This window comes from Bombyx mori, chromosome 11, assembly GCF_030269925.1.
Source record: "Bombyx mori chromosome 11, ASM3026992v2".
Taxonomy (NCBI): domain Eukaryota; kingdom Metazoa; phylum Arthropoda; class Insecta; order Lepidoptera; family Bombycidae; genus Bombyx; species Bombyx mori.
This window is the reverse complement of record NC_085117.1, coordinates 9,115,463-9,139,450: the sequence shown is the minus strand read 5'-3', so window position 1 is coordinate 9,139,450 and position 23,988 is coordinate 9,115,463. Positions and strand designations below refer to the sequence as shown.

Sequence of the window (23,988 nt, the reverse complement as noted above, 5' to 3'; positions counted from 1 at the left end):
CAGGTAGTATGGATGAACTCTACTCCGGTGGCGGGCGGTGCGATGGTAAAAACGAGACGTTGGTATCATCTCGAACAATTCCTCAGAGCACTCCCCATGGAACATGCGGTACAAAATACAGAGGGAACCGAAGTCCCTCCGCAGACCCAGAGGCTCCAAACGATCCGTGAGAATGGGATTATCGACAATCCGAACAGCTCTCTTCTGTATGGAGTCAAATGGAAGAAGCTGGTATTTGGGAGCCCCGGACCAGAGATGGGAGCAGTACTCCACGCGAGGCCGGACTTGTGCTTTATAAAGCAAAAGCCGTTGTCCAGGCGTGAAGTACCGCTTCGCTCTGTTGAGGACTCCCAGCATTTTGGACGCCAACTTGGCTTTGCCTTCCAAATGACTCCGAAATTGGACATCGCTCGAAATGTCGACCCCAAGTATCCCGATACTCTCGGAAGGTTGCAGGGATACTCCTTGGAATTGCGGCGCCATAACAAAGGGGTCCTTCTTCGCAGTGAACGCGCAAACTTGTGTCTTTAACGGGTTGAATTGAACCAAGTTCAATTCAACCCATTCGGAGACGCCCCAGAGAGTTCTCCACTTCAGACACAAGCTTTGATCGTCTCTCTTGCACCACGCTCCGAGAGAGACTCTGATGGCCGATATATCGCGCATCCCCCGTGCTGTCATCCGCATAGCAATGCATACCATCAATAGACAGAATGTCATAATTTTATAGATTAAATTAAGACATTTTGATAAAACAAATTTCCAACATTAAATTTTATATATCTAATTTCTACTAATAGCTGAATAGCTACTAAAGAAGGCAAAACAAATAGAGGAAGGAATGGAACTTATGATTCGGGTCAGATTAATCTAGAAATCACGGACTGTTTTATTTTTATTTTTTCAAAAATTGTTGCGTACTTCCTTTTCGACTGTTTTGCCTTTTGTCTCATATATATAAAAGACAAATAATATCATGTAGAATTCCATTACTATATTCAAAAACCAAAACACTCTGCTTTTACCCGACCCCAACACACAAGACAATCGAATCAAAATGTAGGCAACGGTTGGTAAGTGCAATTTAAGTACATACGTGGGTCAGGAGCGCCCCGGATCCCGGCCTTGAATTCCCACGGGACTTAATACGTGACGACCTGTATAATATACATTACTTAAATATAGACGTGGAGTTTCAATATCTCCCACCGATAACAACTTCATTTAAAAAAGTGATCCTATTCGTCCCCGAAGACGTGATCCGAATAACCCCATATTAAAGACTTTTTAAATACATATTTTACACATTAACCAATGAAATTGTCCTTAAAAACTAAATTTTAGTCTATAATAGGACCCCTTCCCAATCAATATTAGCCATAAAATTAAAAATTTTAATACAAATCCAATAATAACAAAATATATTAGTAAATACGTACCTTAGATGAGCGCGAAAATTGTAACGTACACAAATACCTGGCTTAAACGAACAGTGCTGACACACTGATGTACTAATTTAATCAAAACACTACCAATGGTGGGAGGTGGGGATGGCATAGGGTCAAAAGACGGCAGTCGCCTGTATTCTATTTCAACGCATTGTCCTAAATATTTAAGGATTTCTTATTTTGATCCAATTCACCCATTGATCCGATTCGCCTCTGTCTACCCTATAGTGAATATATAGTGTACGAGCTATTCGTTCGGAGATCGTTGTTCATCCGGTTATCTTGAACATTTTAATTGTTATTGGAGCCACTTCAGTTTCTGGCATAGCACTATTTAGGCAATAAGTGACCAGTGAGTTGTTTCAAGCAGAAATGTCTTTATAAATATATTTAGCCACAGTCACAACAACACGCAACAAAGATTTATTATTTATTTATGCATTAAAATAAGGATCAACAATTTAACATCATAGAATAAAATAAAATAGAAAGCTAATTAAAGACCCTCACCACTAAAAACAAGTTAAATCACTAGAAAAATTTAAACCATTAGGAAATAAAAAATTAAGGAAACAAGAATTAATTAACTGTATTTATAAACTCACACTGAAATACTGTAAATGATCTATGAGAAAATCAAATAAATCAACATCGATTCAAAGTGTCTGTTGTATATTTGTTTATTTCGTGAAATATCTTATGTGTTATCGAGCAACACTTCCGGCCTCACATAATACATTATTTACGAACTTAGGAAATACATAGGACTTATTATTGTCTTATAATATAATTATTAATTTCATAATCAAGATAAAAGTTCATTCATATTTCTTTATACTTATAATATTTTATTGGCGCCTTCCGCTTGACAGCTTCCGGCGCAATAAACCTTAGGCTCAATAAACCTTAATGTTATTTATGTTACATAATTCATAATTCGATATTATTAAATAATAATTGTACGTAAGTAATCAGCAGAATAATTAAGGTAAACAATGTTTAATATTACCTACTAAGTTTGTATTAAAATAGGTCAAGATGATTGTATAAATACCGGCGGTTAGCATATCTCTGTTGCATTCGTATTCTACCCACCGTAACGTGTACTAAAGAGAATATATTATTTCGTGTGGATGTAAATTGTCTCAATTGTCGCCGCCACCCTGAGGATCCGTTTATATATGTCTCTTACTTGAAACAAAATCTACAGATTATTGGGGGAAAAAGTGAGGTACACACCATATCCACTTTCTTTGTTATTGGTGGGCGTTAGTGTTACCAATAATAAAAAGGGAATAATTATATTTTAAAAAATGTAAATCACAAAACAAAAGATAAAATGTAATACACGACATGAATCTAGACAAGTCTTGGGGCATCTAGATGACTTCTAGATGAAGGAATAACGCCAAATAAAACAACAATAAGTTTTCATTCTTTATATTAACATGAAAAACATAACTTTGTCATAAATAAAGTATTCCGTTCAGAAATAGTTACGTGACGACGAAGCAATTATAAATTTATCTACACATTACATACCATTTACACGATGACACGATTTTTGAAACAAAAAAAAACTTCAATACGCAATGAACTGATTATGCATTCAATTTTGACACCTATCTACGCGACAGAAGAACTGTTTCAGTCTATCACTTTTTTTTTATAATATTATTTTAGCCTAATCCTATCTGATGATTTACTTGTTTAAGGTACGTGTTCGGTTCTCTCCGGTGACTAAATTGTATTTTGATATTGAAAAATTTGCCCCTAACCTAACAAAATAAAACAATTTAAATGTCTGTTACTTTCATTACTATGAAACGTTGTCTGACGTCCAAAATTAATTGGCACATTTACAATTTCCTATACTTTAATGAACACAATATAAAAGAAAAGAAAGTATGTAAGATATACGGTGGGCGATCTCGCCACTAACTCGATTTCTCAGTTTAGATTTTTGGAAGTGAAAACTTCCTTAGCACCGTTGATTTAAAACTCGATGGAACAAAAAAACAACACTAAAAAGAGACAAACATATACATGTGATTTAATGTGCGAGAATAAGATGGAACACCTTTGAAAGTTTTCACTTCTACCACGTGTCAAATAAGTATATTTTTTTTATTTTCCATTATTATAGCATTACAAATACCTTGTCCAAAACGTTTAGTTATACTTACGATTATTAAATTTAAAAAAAAAGCAACTTTGTATTTTTTTCAACATTATCTCGAAGATTCACATGTACGCGATCACGGCAAGCACGAGAAGAGATTCGTTTTGTTACAGACGTTGTCTCTCCAAGTCGTATGACATCGAAACGCGAATATCACCACCAACTTTAAGACACGAGGACGAATATACATAGAGTAAGTAAATATATATATATATAAATAGTAATATACATATATACATAATAATATATATAGAAAGTATGACGGTAGTCCCATTTTCGAGAGGGACTCTGCGATAGAGATAAACAGGATAGTAGAATGTGTACTTTTCAGTACACAACCACCTGTCATTACGTAATGAACGATGTCGCAATGGCGACAGTGTACATTTGAGAAGGCACGCATTTTAACTTGTCCTTTTCCTATGACAGTATCTCTTATCGACTCTGCCTCTTTCATACTCTTCTTCTTTTTTTCTTTCTTACAATTCCTTACTGAATCTCCCTCACAAATATTCTAAGTAGGGATGTTGATTAGTCAATCCTCGAATAAATAATAAATACATAAATCATTTTTTAGATTGTTTGAAAATAGATATGTTTGATGTGATACGAACAATACTTTTAGTCACGCCAGAAGCGAAGGTTCGGTTTCGGTCCCCACTTTGAGGGGAGAAGGTGCCACTTTCTTTCCGATTAAATATTCTAATAAATTAGTACTTCAGCATGCTTCATTTTTCATGACGCTTGCGCATTTACTTTTATTAATATATATAGCTTAGCCTAGATTTATTTATAGTATCGGCATTATCTTTCGGATCTGTGGAGCGGGCTTTCTCTCCATCCACTCAACGGCTCTTGGACCCCTTAATCAACCTTTTTTTAAACATACTTCTTTAATCGTTTTTTACTAATTTTAATTTTCAACGAACTTTCGCTTCCACAGTGATAAAAAATGGACACTCCCGACGAAAGAAAATTGTGACGAACCAAGATGTTCTCCTATTGCACTATCTCTATAAGAAGTCACAATTTCATTTCCCAAAGTAAGTGATGTACTATTTCATTGAAGTTACAATTTCAATTCTCTTTCGTGTGAGCTCATGAATTCATTTTGTAAATGAAATTACCGGAACGAGAGCACTATCAACATCCCCAACAGAACAGTTTCCCAAACCTATACTTAACCTAGCCCTGTCAATCTTTTATCTTCCCTGTCTTAGGTTTGAGACCAATCAACTACCTATTCAACATCTTTCCTATGCGAACATCATAAAGAAGATATTAGTTTTATTAGAACAAAGCACACAAAAGTATTGTTAATAATAATCTAGTGACGTCAGCGGCACTGATGGCGCCCGCTTGTTTGTCGTACATTACCGTGTCAAGTCTGGATTTTTTTTTTAAACATTTTTTGAGAACAAAAGTTAAAGATAATTTAGAAAAATATTACAAACGATTTTATTATTAATTTTGTCTAATTTAGATTTTCGTACAAACTATTTTAATTATTGTTTAAAAGGGCTTAAAAGTCCTTTAAAATAATCATTCTTCATCGTCTTTGCTAACTATTTCATTCACAAATACAAAGCTTATGCATTAAAACTATGCCCCTAAAATCACAACATTCATTTGAAACACACATGTAATTATAATACAATAATGAACTAACTACATTTATATTATTATGTATTATCATGTCAAAAGAATTTTACAATAATATTACAGAGTTCAATAAATTTTTCACTTTTAACTAAAGTTACAATGTAAATAGATTACACGAATGTAATTATAATATTGGTAACATTGTAGTGTGATTTAAAGATATCGAGAAAAACATCTTCGCTAACTCATATACAGACAAAATGAAACAAAAAAAAACAAATATCTCTTTCCTATTTACACAGCATCATTGCGAGTCGCATTGAAAGTACACAATCGACCCTTGAAAGGCAAACGTGACTAAACGACAATGCGTGAACTTTACAGTAGACTAGCGTGAACTTTACAGTAGACTAATTTAAAGTTGAAATACCTGAAAACAAAATTTATTTTAACGAATCCAGCTGTAGTAGAATCTAGCTAGTAGCTGTAGGATTGAAATGATTTTAATAGACTTAGAAATATAAATTTTTTGCGCATCGAATATGGTTATTGCCTATCATTTATGTAGGTACAAAGCAGTTATTGTCGCTTAGTCACGTTTGCCTTTCAAGCGTCGACATTATAAATTAATTCACATGAAGACTTGTTTCTTTTCGTTGTACTTTTTATTCGACAGCCCATTATTATCTGACAGAAGTAGTCAAACTACATTAAAGCTAGTCCCGATACGAGCGCAAACAAATCTAGCACCTAAACGTTCACGAGAGGGTCGATTTTACAATTCCTTTAAATCTAAAGAAATTTAATTAGGAGGAAACTGCAATGTATTTGGTTATGAAGCTAAATAATTCGAATAGTGAAATATATCGAGGGGTGAACGGATATTTGGTTTAGACGACATTTTTAAAACTTTACAAGAGATCATTTAAAGTTTAAAATTTCAAACAAGAAAACTTCTTTAGCTATTTGAATGGAATAAATTTAATTGAAGTTCAATTAATAACATCGAACTGTTGCTTTTAATACCAAATAAAATGCACCTTTAATTACAAAGATGAATGTCGGATATTAAGCAAAATGTCGCTTAAATTTTTTTTTTATTGCTTAGATGAGTGGACGAGCTCACAGCCCACCTGGTGTTAAGTAGTTACTGGAGCCCATAGACATCTACGACGTAAATGCGCCACCCACCTTGAGATATAAGTTCTAAGATCTCAGTATAGTTACAACGGTTGCCCCACCCTTCAAACCGAAACGCATTACTGCTTCACGGCACAAATAGGCAGGGTGGTACCTACCCGCGCGGACTCACAACATGTCCTACCACCAGTAAACGAATCAAATAGCCATTCAAGCCTCGATATAATTATTTATACACATTCAAAACCTTATTGGGAGGGTATATATTTTAATGAAAAAATTACTTGGTACGACAAGTCTTTGTAAATTGAAGACTTCAGATATTCTTTTAGTGGATAGATAACAATTAGGGAAGAGTTTGCTTAGGTAACTTCATTATTTTACAGCGTTTTCAAATATGAGGACACGATTTATAAACAGTTTCACGGGTTAACATATTTCTGCTTGTTTTATTAATTTTATATTTTAACATATTCCTAATGTAAACTTTAATTTTAAGATTTAAACGGTAACGATGATAACTTTTAATAATAACGATTTAGACTTCATCTTACGATATCATTGATCATTTAAATAAGATTTCTATTCGAAAATGTACTCATAATTAGATTTAAAGAAACATAAATTAGCTTCATTTATAAAGGGACAGATGAAAACGAAATACAAATAAATTATAATAACATAACGAAATAACGATACAGATACATTAACAATGGTTATTGAGAATCATAATTATTTACAAGGTATATGTGTAGATTGACAACATCGATTCTTGCACCGATTTGAGAAATCGAACGTTCTCGAAAAGAAATACGAAACGCTTCGCTTTGTGATTCTAGAAACAAAAGTGCATCCTTTGGCCTTCATAGACATACTTAAGACCACTTTGACTGCTCAATAACGCATTTATGATTTTCCTTTCACATCTGACGTTTTGAATACATATACAGTTTCTTTGGTCGCGGACTATTTGAGTGTTATATGCCGATATTTGAATATTATGCTAAATTCAATCGGACTACAATATCTTAATAACACTCATGGTACTGCGCGCGATGTCATACAATTTATGATCATATGAAGTTCAGGGGTCAACAACCTAGCGCGTGCAGATCGCGGGTTCACGTAAATTGAAATAGATCAAAACAATAAAATCACTACTACGTCGCTTTTGTTTGTTTATTTGTGTTTTCGGCAACGGTCAGTTTAGACTAGCACAAAACTAAATTATATTTACCCAAAAATAAAGAGCACAGAATGCAAATGCAATTTTGTGATGCCTCGAATATAATTTTTATTATTGCTGGCAATAATTTTCAGTCAGAAGCCTTCGCCAAGAATAGCGCCAGTGTGTTGTCGGAGTTACATTGTTATTGCGCGTGTAGATTATATTTAAACCGAAGCAATATCATTGAATATTGATAAATATTAGCTTTTTTTTTAAACAATAAACTGTCTTTTTTGTTGATAAATTTTCAACAAATTTCTATAATTCTCTTGACTTTATCGGTCGGTAAATCGATATTGTCAATCATTACAACAAACAAACATTCGGCATAAAACTAGCGTCTATGAGATTAACGGAGCGTTCTCCCCTATGCTACATATGTACAACTATCGAAAAAGAAAAAAAAACATTTAATGTGACATGAAACATCAATGAAATAACAATAACTATATTATCACATCGACTTATATTCGAATAATTTACAAAACCACTTCTGTTTATTATAAAAAAAAAAAAAAATTATGCTTTCATCGTCTTCAAAAACTCGACTAGAGTGCACCACCGTCGCACAATGGAAGTTTCCGAACGTCTTTAACGAAGCATTATTACACAAGCGTATTTATTTATATATCCTTTACAAGTTCAACAATGATTTCGAATCCAACTAACGTGTGTAGTTACGTTACATCTACTAAACATTTACATTGGGCTGGTTCTAATTCACTGCGACGATAAAAAGTCGCGCTGCGGGAAAAGCTAGTTTCACTTATGAATTCTCTGATTATAAGACCCGTACCAAACAAAAATATCGATTGTATTTTAATTAAATTTCAGCGGTGATTTCATATTTTGATGTGAAACATCTATAGCCCGGTTTTCAATACAAATGTATCTATTTACAAATGTATCTGCTTGTTAACTTTTTTTAATGTTGTGTTTTGGTATGCAATAAGGTATATAAGGTAAGGTATATAAAAGTTATCATTTCATTATCACTTTCATTTCATTATTAATAGTCGGATAGAGATGATTCATCATTCGAATTGGTCAATTATTTCTAACATATTATAATCGATAAAAAATCGATTAAAATATCTCGAGTTTAATTACAGAGCATTCGCATTAAGCATCGCCCCTCCCGCAGTGCCTCGATAAGCGTCGCAGTAAACTCAGGCCAACACGTAATATACCTATGCGTATAGGGTGTATAGAAACTTTCCCGAATCCTAGACTTAATAATGTTCTCTTAGTAAATTATCATAACAAAAGCAAATAAAAAGCTATCAAATTATCGATAGTTTTCGTTTTGATAATTTTAAATTTCACGAACCAGCAATGTAATGTAAAGACAGACTCATTCATTCACGATACATGCTTGGTATCTTTTTGTGACACAAAAGATTACAAGATGCGATAGCAAGAAGTGTTAGGCTATTGTTTAAACGATCCTTAAAATCCAAATATATTCATATAATTCCGTGCGTCCGCTGCTCTTTTAACATACATTGCGTGTAAAGACAAAAAATCGAAGGGCTAATTGGTTTAAGCGAAATTTCGCTTAATACACGACATTTATCTTTGTAATTAAATGTCCGTTTTATTTAGTATTAGTATCAGCTGAAGAAGTTTATTTTTGGTTATGATATTTATTCCAAATTTTAAAATTACCCACCTATAATATTGCAAAAATCTCGCTTAAGCCAAATAGTCTATCACTCCTCGATATTATTTTTTTCTGTTGCCACCTTTTCGGAATCGTTTACAACACACCCTGTATTTAATAAGCTATAACAATGAAGTCAGACAGTTCTCTCGGTCACTACTACTACGGTGCGTACCGTCCGACGGTGACCGTTGTGCAGAACGTTAGCGCCGGACGAGCTCAGTGGCGTCGCATGCGTTTACGTTTGCGACTCTTGTGATATTATGTGAACTCATTGAATTGCGCCAGAGCGGTCTTCACCCTGAAACAAACGAATATCCATTAAATATAAAAATAAATTGCTGTTCGTTAGTCTCGCTAAAACTCGAGAACGGCTGGACCGTCTTGAATTATTTGTGGAAGTCCAGAGAAGGTTTAGAAGGTAGATAAATATGAAAACGCTCGGAATTAAATAAAATCAACAATTTTGTTTTTCCTTTGCTGAGTGAAGTTGTGTGATTTGTTTGATTTTGTCTATTTAGTGTTTCTTCAGGTTTAAATGTGCAATAACGGTGGTTTATTAACTGTTTAATATCTGTGAAAGTGCACAAATGTGGGAAAATGAAACAAAGCCGCTGGACGCAACTTCTCGGGATCCTCCAAAAAGTCTACTGAAAAAATCTCAGTAAACGACCACCATTTTACTGAGATTATATTTCATCCCATATCATCTCATTTCATTTAATTTCATTTCACTCCATATTATCATTTTTCATAAAAATCGAAATTAAAATAAAACATGACTTAAAGGTCTTAGTTACCAGGTCATAAAATCCTTTAAAAAAACAATAGGGTCAGTGTTAGCAACATTTCCGGTTTGAGCTCCGTCAGCAAAAAAAACGCCTCTGACGCGAGTAGCGCACGTACTTGTCGTGCAGGTGCGCGGCGTGGTGCGAGGCACGCAGCAGCTTGAGCGCGCGCAGCAAGCCCAGCTCGGCGAGGCGCTGCTGTCGCGCGGCGGCGCCCGCCTCCCCGCGCCACACCAGGTTGCCGGCCACGAACAGCGCCGCCTCCTGCAACTTGCTCTCCGGGTGCGCCTGCAACCACGCATTCATTACCATATGAGGAGTCATCCATAAATTACGTCACACGTTGATGGAGAGGAGGGAGTATCACCGATATGTGACTTAGTAATCACCCGCTCCGGGCTCCCCAGAAGGGGAAGACCGTCGCGGGGAGGGACCGACGTAGAAACACTCCCCTTAAGGGGGAGTGGTCCACCCACGGGGGTGGTGAAGTGGGTCCCCATAGGGGGCACCCCAACAATGTGGGGGAGATGACGAGTGTGGACAGCTCAGTCCCATGGGGGCACTCATTATGAGCACTGCCATATCACTCCGGCGAAGCCGACTATCTTACCATAGAAGGGGGTTCCCGTAGCTCCCTTGGTAGCGCCCGACCATCAGGTGGTCTGGCGTGCAAGTGAGCTATATTGTGGAGATGCTCGTGGCGTCCACCGTCAGCCCACTTGTAAAGATTACGAACTAGCCTCCGGATGAACTCCTCGAGCGACTCCACATCCAGATCCCGGGCGATTACGTCATTTCTGACGTAACGCCTTGCTCCGACTATCGTGCGAAGAGCCAGATTTTGCTGGGCCTGTAACTTCACCCGCATGACCTACGGGATGAGGTGATACCAGGCCACTAACACTAGAAATTTCTTCTTGATACATCTGTGACGAAGCGCCGTCATATTTAAATCCCCAATAAACACGAGACTAATATTACAACCATGGTGAGCCAACGCCAGAAATACTATGTACGTGCGAGCTTTATATCCGGTACTAGTAGCCATCAATAAAGCACCGTTTCAAATTTAAAATTGCATGTGGCACAAATTAACTTTGCGACCAGGGCACTCTAGCAGTGTTGTAATTTTTAAAATGAGACAATAAAATTTCCACTATAAATATTTAAACGTTATGTGTAGACAAGAGAATATAAAACAGATCAGAAGGGAGCTTCTAAGAATTTGACAAGATGTGATGTGAAAAAGGCCTCGTATTCTTTAAGGCCCGCTACAGCAATAACACCGACCACATAATGACCCACTCACCAAATAATCAACAAGTTTCCGGAGCACGTCTTCGTTGGCCATTATCAGATCTTTCGATTTTTCACCGTCGCCGATATTCCCCAGTATACACAAGGCTTGCTCCTTCACCTCCGCTGGATACGAACCCTCCAGCACCACTATTACTGCCTGCCGAACAAGCTTCAGTTTTTCTTTATTATATTTTACGGAGATGAGACGGCGCAAGATGAGAATTTCAGATCTTTCAAATGAGATAGCTTCAATCAATGATACGGACGTTCATGAGAGTTTAACTTGTATAAAGGCGGCGCTATACAATTTTAATTGAATTAGGATAAATTTTTTTGTTTTTTAATGCTTAGATGGGTGGACGAGCTCACAGCCCACCTGGTGTTAAGTGGTTACTGGAGCCCATAGACATCTACAACGTAAATGTGCCACCCACCTTGAGATATAAGTTCTAAGATCTCAAGTATAGTTACAACGGCTGCCCCACCCTTCAAACCGAAACGAATTACTGCTTCACGGCAGAAATAGGCGGGGTGGTGGTACCTACCCGTGCGGACTCACAAGAGGTCCTACCACCAGTAAATTATTAGTTTTATTAATCCTTGCCCGATATAGAGACTAACCAGTACCAATGTGGTATGTATGTGCACAACCAACCTGCATGACCTGCGACGAGTACTCGCTCATGATGGCGTCGATGTGCTGCCTGGTGGAGAGCAGGTTGCGCAGCAGGCCCAGCATCTTCATGATGACGCGCGTGTCGCTGTCGCCCAGCAGACGGAACATCTGCTCCGTGCCCAGGCAGCACAGGATGCGCTGCTTCACCTTCTGTTCCGCCTGTACGATTCATCAATTACAGTTACAGCGCGCTGTGCGGAGGGGGGTTGGGAGGGGTCAGTGACCATTGCACACAAATTTCTCTACCTCCGTTATTATATATTGTTAATAAAATATCAATGTTCGAATTATGTACAATTACTGACATCAGATTTTGCGCCTCGTATATTTTTGTGGCCAACCATCTAAAGACATGAGGTGAACATTTTAATTGATTATAGTATATTTTCAGCTGAGTTTTATGTTCAACGCAATGTCAGTCTACTGTATATAAATAATATAAAGACATATATCTGAGCTTTCACAAAATATTGTCTTCAATTTTTTTAATTGCTAAATTCTCGTTTGCCATTATTCTCTTCCTAATTATCAGAACATGAATACCTGCTATCAACAAACAGGCCTGCTTACAACTTGAAATCCTTTCAACGGAATTTCTTCTTCCTTTCATTAAGCGCATATAAAAGTACTGCAAATACAATAATCGTTTTACCTGAAAAGCCATGTTCATTAACGCCCAAATCCCGTTCAATCTCAACGCGGGATCCGACATTTTTGTCAAATTACACAGCATCTCAACTGCACCTGCAAATAATATAACACGTATACTTCTAGACGAGACGCCATTTTACTTTTGTCCGGTAATACAATAACGTAAATAAAACTGAAGTACCTTGATCGAGCATCGGTTCTTTGGCCGGTGAGAATTCGAGCAACAGATTGCACAAGGTCGACGAACCGACGTTCAATAGTTCAGGGCCCGGAGAATCGTTCAGCAGCTGCATGAGAGGCTTCCACACCGCGTGGTCCTGGAGACGACACCGGAATAATAAGGGCTTATGCCGACGTCATCCCGCCCCCTCGCGTGGTCACGCAGTCCGAGCAGTCGGAGAATAGGGATTATGAAACCTCTTCTAGTCTTCAAAAAGCACACGTTGGCACTGGTACCAAAATTTCGAAGTCGTCGTGGCCTAAAGGATAAGACGTCCGGTGCATTCGTATGTAGCGATGCACCGGTGTTCGAATTCCGCAGGCGGGTACCAATTTTTCTGATGAAATACGTACTTAACAAATGTTCACGATTGACTAAATTGAAAATTGCTATGCTATTTATAGTACAGTACAGTAGGTGGCGCGCAAATCGATTTGACAAATTTATTTACAATTGTTGATTCGAGAATACTAAATGCTAGATGGAATGGGAATGAAGAACTGGAATTAAAATTATTAAACCTGAAAAGTCGTTCGCAGCTGTTGAACCGATCTTGACAACGAATGCAAGCACCGCACGGCCGCTAGACTCACCTGTAACACATTCATACTTCTATCAAGGTGTGAAGTAGTCGATTTCAAAGCCGAAAAGAAACAATAATCTTAACAAAGACAGAAAACAAAACAATCAACAATTCGCATGGATCAAGAGTGGAACCTTCGGAAACATATCTCGTTCTCTCTCAGACAGATGTATATGTTTGTCTCTTTTTAATGTCGATTTTTCGTTTCATCAAATTTCAAATCTTTAATGTACTTCAAAAGTTTCAATTTCAAAAATGCATTGGAATTTTTGTTGTAAATTCAATTTGCTCATTGGCCGTACACGGAATTTTAATATCGGCATTAATAATTAAGTTACATGCGAATGTATGAGTATGACTAGTATGTGTTAGCGTGTGAATTACTGTCGACTAGTGCCTGCATCTTTATTTCTTTCCTTACTTAATAGCTGATAGTCTAGTGAGGTCACTTGGTAACACTAGCCCTAGCAAGAGCAGTGCTATGCTGAATCTATCAAATGCAAGAGCAGTGCTTTGCTGAACTACCAATGGATCGGAATCGAACCATCTGCGAAGTTCTAACGAAAAATACAGTGGGTTAAGCCTGCACCTGTATTATCTTCAGTCTATATTTTGGAGAATTCCCTTACTAGGTACTGAACACAATATTCAATGTTAACGTTTCATTTAAAAATTAAGATATGGCATAATTAATAGATATGGAGGCAATAGAATTCGAATATTCACAATCAGAATTTATGTTCACTTGACAATGCCAATATTAATCGTAATTTCAAGCTTTTAAAATTCCTCCTTCGAGTTATCAATACGAAAATGTGCCACGGCTCCTTATCGAAGCGGCGATAGTACACGTACGGATGGACGTAAACATTATTTTAAATAACCTATATACGTCTTTATATATATAATTCTACTGCACGTGTGTATGTTCACTGAAGTCCTCCTAAGCGGCTGGACCGATTTGAATGAATTTTTTTATATGCGTTTGGGTGGCGCCCTGGATGGTTTAAATTCACAAATCAGCCCGGCAGATGGCGCTACAGTCGGTATATAGGTTATTTATCTGTACTGCAACTAAACGGCTGAATCAACTTGAATTTTGAATTTTTTATGTATGCATTCACAGGACGACGTCTGTCGGGTCCACTATTACTTATAAATATGAACATAAGTTGTATATATCGGAGAAGCCACAATTATTAACACCATCGTCAGACATCATAGGGGCGAATAGGGTGATCGAGCTAAGAGAAATATTGAGTACACCAATCACGTTTGTTGTCTTAGAACAATTTAGAAATCTTCTCTTGATATTAGCAAACGAAAAAGAATGACAATTCTTAGGACGGAGGCACAGCTCTTCAAGAAGGTTGGTTGGTAAGTGTGTAATGGCGTCTAAGCGCCTCCATCGGCTAAGTTCTGTCGTAGCACGAATTTAGCAGAGTTCCGACGATAGCGCGATCGTGCTGCCATCTCTCGGGAATCGTGCTGCGTTTCGTTTAGCTACCAAAGTAATGACCGTCTCTGACATATGAGTCGACTATTATCAAAGGCGGCAATCTGACTTTTGGACAATGATTAGTAAATCAGAAAAACGAATTATTGACTTTGTATTCCATTGGCAGTCACAAAACTCTTCGGAACGACATCTTAGATAAATAACAGGTTAACTATTAACCTTTATTTAATGCAGGTTTTGAACCGTATTCTTTGAAGGAGACGATTATATTCAAATAAATCTGTATTGACATATCAATAAAAAATTTTTGTCCAAATGTACAGATTGCCGCCTTTGATAATAGACGACTCATATATAAGTTATACTGGGACCTCATTTAATTACTCATTAAAAATATTAATTTGTTTTCAAAGGAAATTTCATCTATACTAATATATAAATCTACAGTGGCTTTTACGGATGTCCCGTTATAACTACTGAACCATGCATGCGATTGACTTGAAACTTGGTATCCATGTAGAAAATACATGTACTTAATAGATAGGCTAATATTTATATGAGTGTTGAACTCCCTACACCAGTTGCGGGGGCGTTAATGATGAGAATCTTTGTGGGGGTGAGAAATAATAATGTTAATTTTAAATGCCCAGCGGACGGTTACAGCTAGTTGTTAATAATTCTATAGCTGTGTGCGTGTGTGTGTGTGTGTGTAACTTACACAGGGATCAGGATTGTTCAGTCCGTTGACGACGTGCACCATCAGGCCGTGGGTTTCGATGATCATTTTCCTGATGTCCTCGTCGTTCGCTCCGAGCGAAGCGAAACATTTGAACGCGCCTTGCTTGGCGGCCGCGGACTGACAGTTCACGATGTCCGCCAGGGAACTCATCAAGTGATTCGATATCGCCGCTAAACGCTGGAGGGACGTGTCGACCTATTCCGGGATACCAGAACGATTCATATCTGAGTATTCAATTAAATTGGTAGGCAGCGGCTTGGCTCTGCCCCTGGCATTACTGAAGTCCATGGGCGACGGTAACCACTCACCATCAGGTGGGACGTGTGCTCGTCTGCCTACAAAGGCAATAAAAAAATGCGTTATTATTTAAGAGTAAAAATGTAGTCAGCGGCCATGAAGCAGTATAGCGTTTCAGTTTGAAGGGTGTGGCAGCCGTTGTAACTATACTCAGACCTTAGAACTTATATCTCAAGGTGGGTGTCATTTACGTTGTAGATGTCTATGGGCTCCAGTATCCACTTAACATTAAGTGGGCCGTAAGCTCTTCCACCCATCTAAACAATAAAAAAAATTAAAAAGTCAATTCAGTGAGTATAATAATAATAACTATTAGCTAATGATAATAACTTTTAGCAACGTATTAAATCTGGACAATAGCTCAAAGACATCACCCCAGACTCAGTACCCCAATGAATTTTAGTATTGTTTTCAGTTTTTTTTTAATTATTTTTTATACTACTTTAGGCATACGGTTTTTGCTTAAAAACATTTGACAATAGCCGCCGCCACCAACAATATTATACATCACCGAATAAGTTCGACAAGGTACATTACATATTACTATTTGTCTACTGCACGTAACGTTATCTATAATGGAGCTAACCGGGCCGCAGATACTACCAAAACATGTCAAATAATACACTAAATAGATCATAAACTATTGTCTTACATTGGTTATTACTAGATTGTAAAAAAAATAATTAAATATATGTTTAATAGGTTTTGTCGCAGTTGTCAATTCAATTCAAAATAACGTCTTTCCTCTGTAACGGCGACGGTGAATTACTGCTCATAATTTGAAATTATTATTATGAATCCGTCTGGGGGTAGCTGGAATAGCCCCTTAGGCTACCAGCGAATAGACAGAAAAAAAAAGGATTTTTTATTATTATTATATACTGAGTGTTAGGAGACCGCTTCCGAAAACGAAGACAAACGAAAGTAAAAAATAGAAACTGATTTTTAAAAAATCACATTTTTAAAACAGTTCTATTAGCACTATTTACGCTCCATCATGTTAGCACAGCTAAATGAAACGATAGTTTCATAAAAAATACATAACTAAAAAAAACCCAGCAATGAAACACAAAATCAAAAACAGCTGATGCTCGGGTCAACGAACGCCTGGGGGCGGCGTTTCTTTTACACGCACACACCGGCGCGGCGCTGATACCGCGCTCCCCAAAATTTACAACTTTGTATGTTGTAAAATTTTCGTTTTCGGAAGCAGTCTCTTAACACCCAGTATTATGAGGAGTCCTAAGAACTTGCCCCCGCACGACTGCGCGTCACTAGCCCCGCCGGGCGCGTACCTCGGTCAAATAGGCGAGCACCTCGGCGGCGGACGCTCGGATGTCTTCCGTGTTCTCTTTGGTACACAAACGCGCCAGACACGGAAGAGCTCCGAAAACGATCCTAAACACAATCATAATACGGTTTTAAACGACTTGTGGTCTCATTTAGCCTACGGTGACCGGCCATTTATTTCTTTAAAAAAAAAATAACAAGATGAGTCGATCGACCCAGAACTGTTTGCTATTTATTAGAGACTGACAATATCCATAATAAAAAATATCGATATGTACAAGAGACATAGTACACTAAATATGCTATTCAATACAATACCATAGTAATATAAATGTGAAAACAAATATAAGTAAATACAATAATAAATACAAATAAATACAAATTTACATACGTAATTAGTTTCAACTAACTCTATTCGTAACTCGCTTAGTTAAGTTTCGTATTTATTATTGATTTTTTTTTCTTTTTCGGATAAGTTTATGATATAATTACGAATACATTTTGAACTAACCTGCTGTCGTCGGCTGGCAGAGCGCCGGCCCTCTGTAAGAAAGTGAGACATTTGGCAGCTTTCAACGCCACTACGAGAGGCTTGTCGCGAGACACCAGGCACATTAGTAATTCCGGTATTGATTTATCACCGTGCCTGACGAAGATATTATCAAGCATAAGTAACATTTCTAGTAGAACAATCTGATTAATTAATAATGAAGTAGTAGTAATTTGTATTTCGATGCGAAGGAGTTTATATAGTGTGCCGTGTGCTTTGTGAGTTTTTAACTTTCTCGATAGCGTAAAAGTTAACTCAACTTTGTATGCAGTTGGAACAGCGCCCCTAGCGGCAAACGTAAGCAAACGTACCAACTCCATACAACTATGAGTTTAACTTTTACGCTATCGAGAACGTTAAAAAACTCGCACTAAGCCATACCGTTTAAGCGCAGACGATCTTCCCACCTGTTTGCTCATCGGAATCTATTTATATAGATCACAGCGTAAATACCGCTTTGACATGTAGTCGAAAATTGTTTGCATGCGTTTCGGCTTGAAGGGCACCCTTTGTACTATAAACCTTAATAGCCCTTAAAACATTATTAGAACTCATGTCTCAAGGTAGGTGGCGGCATTTACGTTATTAATCTATCGGCTCCGGTAAGCACTTAATACCAGATGGACCGTGAGCTCATACACCCATCGAAGGTTTAAAAATAAAAATCTCAATAATTGTACTATATGACTTTTCTACATTTTCGAACCAGAAAGCACGGGCGCTTAGTGGCAGGATAGTGGTACTCGCCCATGCAGGCTCGGAGTACTACTATAAATAAAGTGATCACACTACATGGGATGTATGGGATGCGCCAGGTAAAGGACACACAATATTTTTATTTGATTATAATGAAAATTTTATAATTGGGTATGCAAAGCTCATAACTTAATAAAATGTCAATTATAATACATATGTACATAATTGTCGGAATCATTGTTTAGGTCAACCTTTATGTATTTAGGTTAGATAAATAATTTAAACCAAAGGATCTAACGTGATAAGTCTGTTCAACTATTAATCACAAGATATATATGTAGCATGTATAGTGTTCAGATAAACTACTACGATGAATAAATTGACATACTATTTTACTGTGCCAAAAACATTGCTCAAAAAAGGAAATAACAGTAGAAAGGTTGCTATTTTTGAAGATGCTTTCTGTACTTGTCAATTTAACTATTGACAACCACGTCCTATACCACTTCTCCATCGATCATCGCAAATACTAGTGTTTAGCACGGAAGTTTAGACTTTACGGTGTACACATTACGGTTTCTATAGGTAACAGTAAAATTTTAGCATGAAATGGACCAGTAGGTTGGTAATGTAAAAATTGATTGAAGACCAGTTAACATATTCATTTTGACAAAGCATAAAATCCTTTGGTGTTTAATTTTACTTTAATTTAAAATAAAATTAGAAACGTTACCTTGTATTCAAAGCGACCTGTGCAACATTGGGATTCTTGAAGCACATGGCGGCTAGTAATTCCAGGGCTGGCACCAGTCGCGAGGGCGAAGGCACCGAGCGGGGCGGCACCACGAGCATCGCGGCGGCGGCCGAGCACGCTCCCGCACACGTCAAGGCTTCTTGTTCTACAGTGCCGCTGCACCATACAGCCAGCACACGTATCACACTAGTGCGCGCTTCCTGAGAGTCTTCCCGCGCAATCTCTGTATCACATTTATTAATATTTAAAAAAAAAATACACTCAACCGGTTTTTCTCTAATGATTGTATTTTATAGGCAGGCTATTAAAAGCATTTTTCATGTAAAATATAAAAGTATTAACTACATCTCTAATATTTTTTTAAGTATGAAAAACAATAGGGATCGTTTTACTTACGTGTTAATCTTGTGAGCAACCTCATGTCAGCCGGTAAGGCATCAACTGGTGCAGGTTTATGCGAGAATATACTCCTTAAGGCACACAGAGCTGCCTCCGCAAGTTTTGAACCAAGTGGTACCGTCTTAAGCATTTCCACTAATGCTGTAGCTGTTCCTTTTTCAATTAGAGAGTCTATATTTTCTGGTGTGCCTTTTGCAAGTGAACCTGTGTTAAGCAATAACAAAAATAATTCCTATAATAATTCCAATAAATATGCAATTAATGTATGTTTATATTAGTGAACAAGACCATCTACCTCGGTCTACCTAGCATTAAGTGACTACCAGAGCACTTAGACGTTACACATGATTGCGGGGACCAATCTTGGGCCACAATATCTCAATTGTGTGAATTAACGGGTGTCCCACCATTCAAATTAGATCACATGACTGTGTCGCGGCAGAAATAGACATGATGGTCTTATCTGCCCTGGTATATGCTCTAGGCTTGTAAATATCACCAGTAATTACACTAATTTATAATTTTTTACTGGTAAGATTTTTATTATACTATGCTATTCCTTTATTGCAGTATCGCTCTTGAATATATGTAATAATATGTTAAATAAATTCTTCCTGAGAAAACTTCGACATAGTCACATCTCTTGATAAGAGTACACAGCACGGTTTATATAGCTTATACTTTAGTCCACTAAGTATATGGTAACATCAGTTTATAAGAGATATACACATAAGTGTCATTGTGTAAATCAGAATATACAAATGGTTTTGGCTTGTGCATGCTTGTCTTGTACATGTTGTGTTGATTCAATTTGAGTTTTTTGTCGTTTATGTTGTTGTTAAACTACTGGTGTTAATTGATTTATTACACTTCATGGATTTATCTACATAGGCAACATATTAATGCATAAGACATTGACTACAATACCCAATTGAATTTTTTTGCAATTTTAGCAATTTAGGAATTTTGTAGCATTTAAGCTAGAGTCAAAGAACGCATAAACGTAGGTTGAAAAATGGGTTCATTTATATATTGAAGCATAAATTCTGCACAGATACACTTCAGAAAAAAATATAAAATGCGCCTTTGTTAAAATACTAACAAATATGAACATCTAACATATTGTGTGTATTATGCATTATAGAGCTATTGCAAATCTTAATAATCTCAAGCTCGGTTAAAAATTTTTCAATTTTCAACTGCTGATGAATTATGAGATAATCTATGACCATAGCAACTGGAGTATTTAGAAACATCAGAATATGTTTCAAATATGCCTAATAAGATACGTGAAAACTTTCAACATCTATTATCTAATCTAATAAACAATATAAAGGTTTTTGATTTGCCTCTATTTGTATACCACATCCATCAATCAATCACAAAGATACATGCTTATGGTGTAATGTAATGGTTTGTTTGCTTAATAACTTATTTGATTACATCATCAAATGGACTTTGATTTGACATTTGTTTTTATAAATTCTGTATTGAACATTACATTCACACCTATGAGTGTTAATTTTATCACAAAACATTTGATAAACTCTCAACCCAAGAAGTAAGTAAATGACAAAAACATCAAAATAAAATGCAACATCTAACTTGGAGGTCCCCAAACTTTTTATCTTTGTTACATGATATAACATAAGACATAAAATGTTTTATGCGCATTAATTTTATTTAGGTATTTATATTATTTCTTATATATGAGTCGACTAGTATCAAAGCCGGCAATGTGACTTTTGGACAATTATTGGTAAATCAGAAAAACGAATTATTGACTTTGTATTCCATTGGCAACCACAAAACTCTTCTGAACGACATCTTAGATAAATAACAGGTTAAGTATTAACCTTTATTTAATGCAGGTTTTGAACCATATTCTTTGAAGGAGACGATTATATTCAAATCAATCTGTATTGACATATCAATAACATTTTCTTGTTCAAATGTACAGACTGCCACCTTTGATAATAGACGACACATATATAGCCAAATAGACATAACATGTTTTGAAGATAATTTTTAGAGTAACCTATGTTTCAATAATAATCTAAAAATTAATAGCTGTTCGTTAGTCTCGCTAAAACTCGAGAACGGATGGACCGATTTGGCTAATTTCGGTCTTGAATCTTTTGTGGAAGTCCAGAGAAGGTTTAAAAGGTAGGTTTAACGGCCGTCTGGTGTAGTGGTAAGTGACATGGTCACTACACAAGGGGGTCGCGGGTTCGAACCCCGCCAAGGGAAGATATTTGTATGATAAATATAAATGTTTGATGTGTCCCCCGTCGGACGGATTCCTTTTGTTTGTTTTAAGTTTATTTTATACAAAAGTTTAGTCTTTTATTTATCCATCGAGGCACTACAAAGTCTGCCGGGTCAGCTAGTACTATCTATAAGGATTATTACATTAATTGAAACTCAAAATGATAGTTCATGTTAAATATTATTGTGGACCTCCACATGTCACCGACGCCAATTTTTTACTTTGGTTCTTTCTTCATCAATGGCAATCAATATAAGGCTGTATAATAAGGTGTTAAGGTTTGTTTATTTGTTTGTGAGTTTGTGGTAATCTCTGAAACTATGAAATCAATTCTGTAAACCATTTTACTTCCCTTACTTTGAGTGACAATATTATGAGATTTTGGTAAAAATAAGTATGTGGTTTGAAACATCATAATTTAAAGTCAAATCAATATTTAAAAGTAGCTGTTAGAAACTAGTATCCTGTAGAATAACTTTCTGTTCAGTTTACATATGAAAGTACACAACCAAGACTTTACAAGAAACCGAATGTGAAACTAAAAAAATAAAAATGACTTTTGTCTATTTAGTATTTAGAAATTATAAACATTAAGATAATCATGAAAGCTTTTATAAGTAGCAAAATCATCTAGAAAATAATCCCGCATTGCTGGTTTAAGGAAAACAATAGCTTATGCTGCATCTTAAATTAAGTGATTTGCGAATTTCATTTTCATTGTAATTGTAAAAATGTTAATTTACATAAAATAATGTAGATTAAATAGTGTAGTACAAAGTAAATAATCTATCAAACGTCAACTTTAATGTAAAAATTACAGTTAATATACTTAATATTGTTTGGGAAGCTTTCATACTAATATTATAAGAACAAAAATTTCTGTACATCACTGTGTACACTAATGTATATCACTACCATGTATTAATAGGTTTATGAAGGAATGAAATTTTACCTATTGTAATAGTTGCCTCTAGTCTAATGTTCGGATCCAGTGATTCTTCAGACATCAATTGTAGCAGCCTTGGAACTACCCCTTGACTGATCACTGAACTCTTCTGTCTGTTGCTCCCTATTACCGAGTTCTTCAGCGTTACCAAAGCTTCCATTACCTTCACCGCATCCGAAGAATACAACTCGTCGATATACGAGCGGGAGCTTTCGATATCCTATTTGAAATCTTTTTAGGTTATAAAATATCATAAGAGATTTTAAAAGTCTTAATTAACTCAAAGAATCCTGTACTACGTACCATGAATACTGTAAACTGTTGCATGTTTTAATCAAAATATACGCAGTAATGTTGGTAAAAATAAACGTTCGAAATTCAGATCGACAACCGAGGCCGAACTACATGTCAAGATTGTCAAGTGTTAACTGACAGTGACAGTTCTAGACCATAGATTATACACTTCTAGACCGCGTTAAAATTTAATATCTTTAATATTAAAAAAATTTAAAAATTACATAGACCAAGCTTCTCTACAACATTTTTTTTTGCTAGTACTGGTTAGTTGACTATGAGCTTTGACAAAATCCTACAAAATGTTCATTTAAAGCTACCTTACCCCAAATTTTCACCTGTCGTATTCAGCAAAGTTGTAAATAGTAAAAAAAAAGTCCCAAGTTTGTTTTTCTCTATACCGAACTAGAGGTATTACAATTATTTCGTTTCGTTTGTATTTTTAAAACAATCGATACAGTCGTGCTCAATAAAACACAACATATCTACATATACTTTGCGAATGTTACAATAAAAAAAAAAAGGAAACAAATACTGTATTTAAATGTAGACCAGATACTTATTAACTCCATGATTTAAATTTTAAGCAAACTTTCCTCCACAGTAGGCCGAAATTAATTCGGAATTCTGGATCATATAACTGATATCTCGTTTCAATTCTGCTAGAAAACGTTCCGAGAGGGCATTCTTTTCCATTAAAGTAAGTAAGATTACTCTTCGATCGTATTAAAAAAAATTGCAGAAAAGTGGCATAGAGTATTGTAACTCATGTGTCTACCTAAACTTTTTGACATGTGTTAGGCACTGAAGTATAA

General features: G+C 36.3%; 1 protein-coding gene across 2 annotated transcripts; it reads right to left on the bottom strand.

The window, feature by feature from the left end:
* Positions 1–2,872: 2,872 nt before the first annotated feature.
* On the bottom strand, positions 2,873–23,320 carry LOC101742313 (armadillo repeat-containing protein 8). 2 transcript variants are annotated; one of them, XM_012695003.4, is made up of 14 exons: positions 23,183–23,320; positions 22,886–23,099; positions 19,662–19,868; positions 19,245–19,488; positions 17,777–17,911; positions 17,271–17,373; positions 15,658–15,873; positions 13,419–13,490; positions 12,859–12,994; positions 12,679–12,770; positions 12,006–12,185; positions 11,361–11,519; positions 10,170–10,339; positions 2,873–9,564 (listed from the first exon to the last, which is right to left on the bottom strand). In XM_012695003.4, the coding sequence occupies exons 1-14, from the start codon at positions 23,204–23,206 to the stop codon at positions 9,525–9,527; spliced, it is 1,992 nt and encodes a 663-aa protein (XP_012550457.1). In that variant the 5' UTR covers positions 23,207–23,320; the 3' UTR covers positions 2,873–9,524. The 2 variants fall into 2 exon arrangements, with proteins under 2 accessions (XP_012550457.1, XP_004931674.1); XM_004931617.5 differs by having other exon boundaries at positions 11,361–11,507.
* Positions 23,321–23,988: the final 668 nt, after the last annotated feature.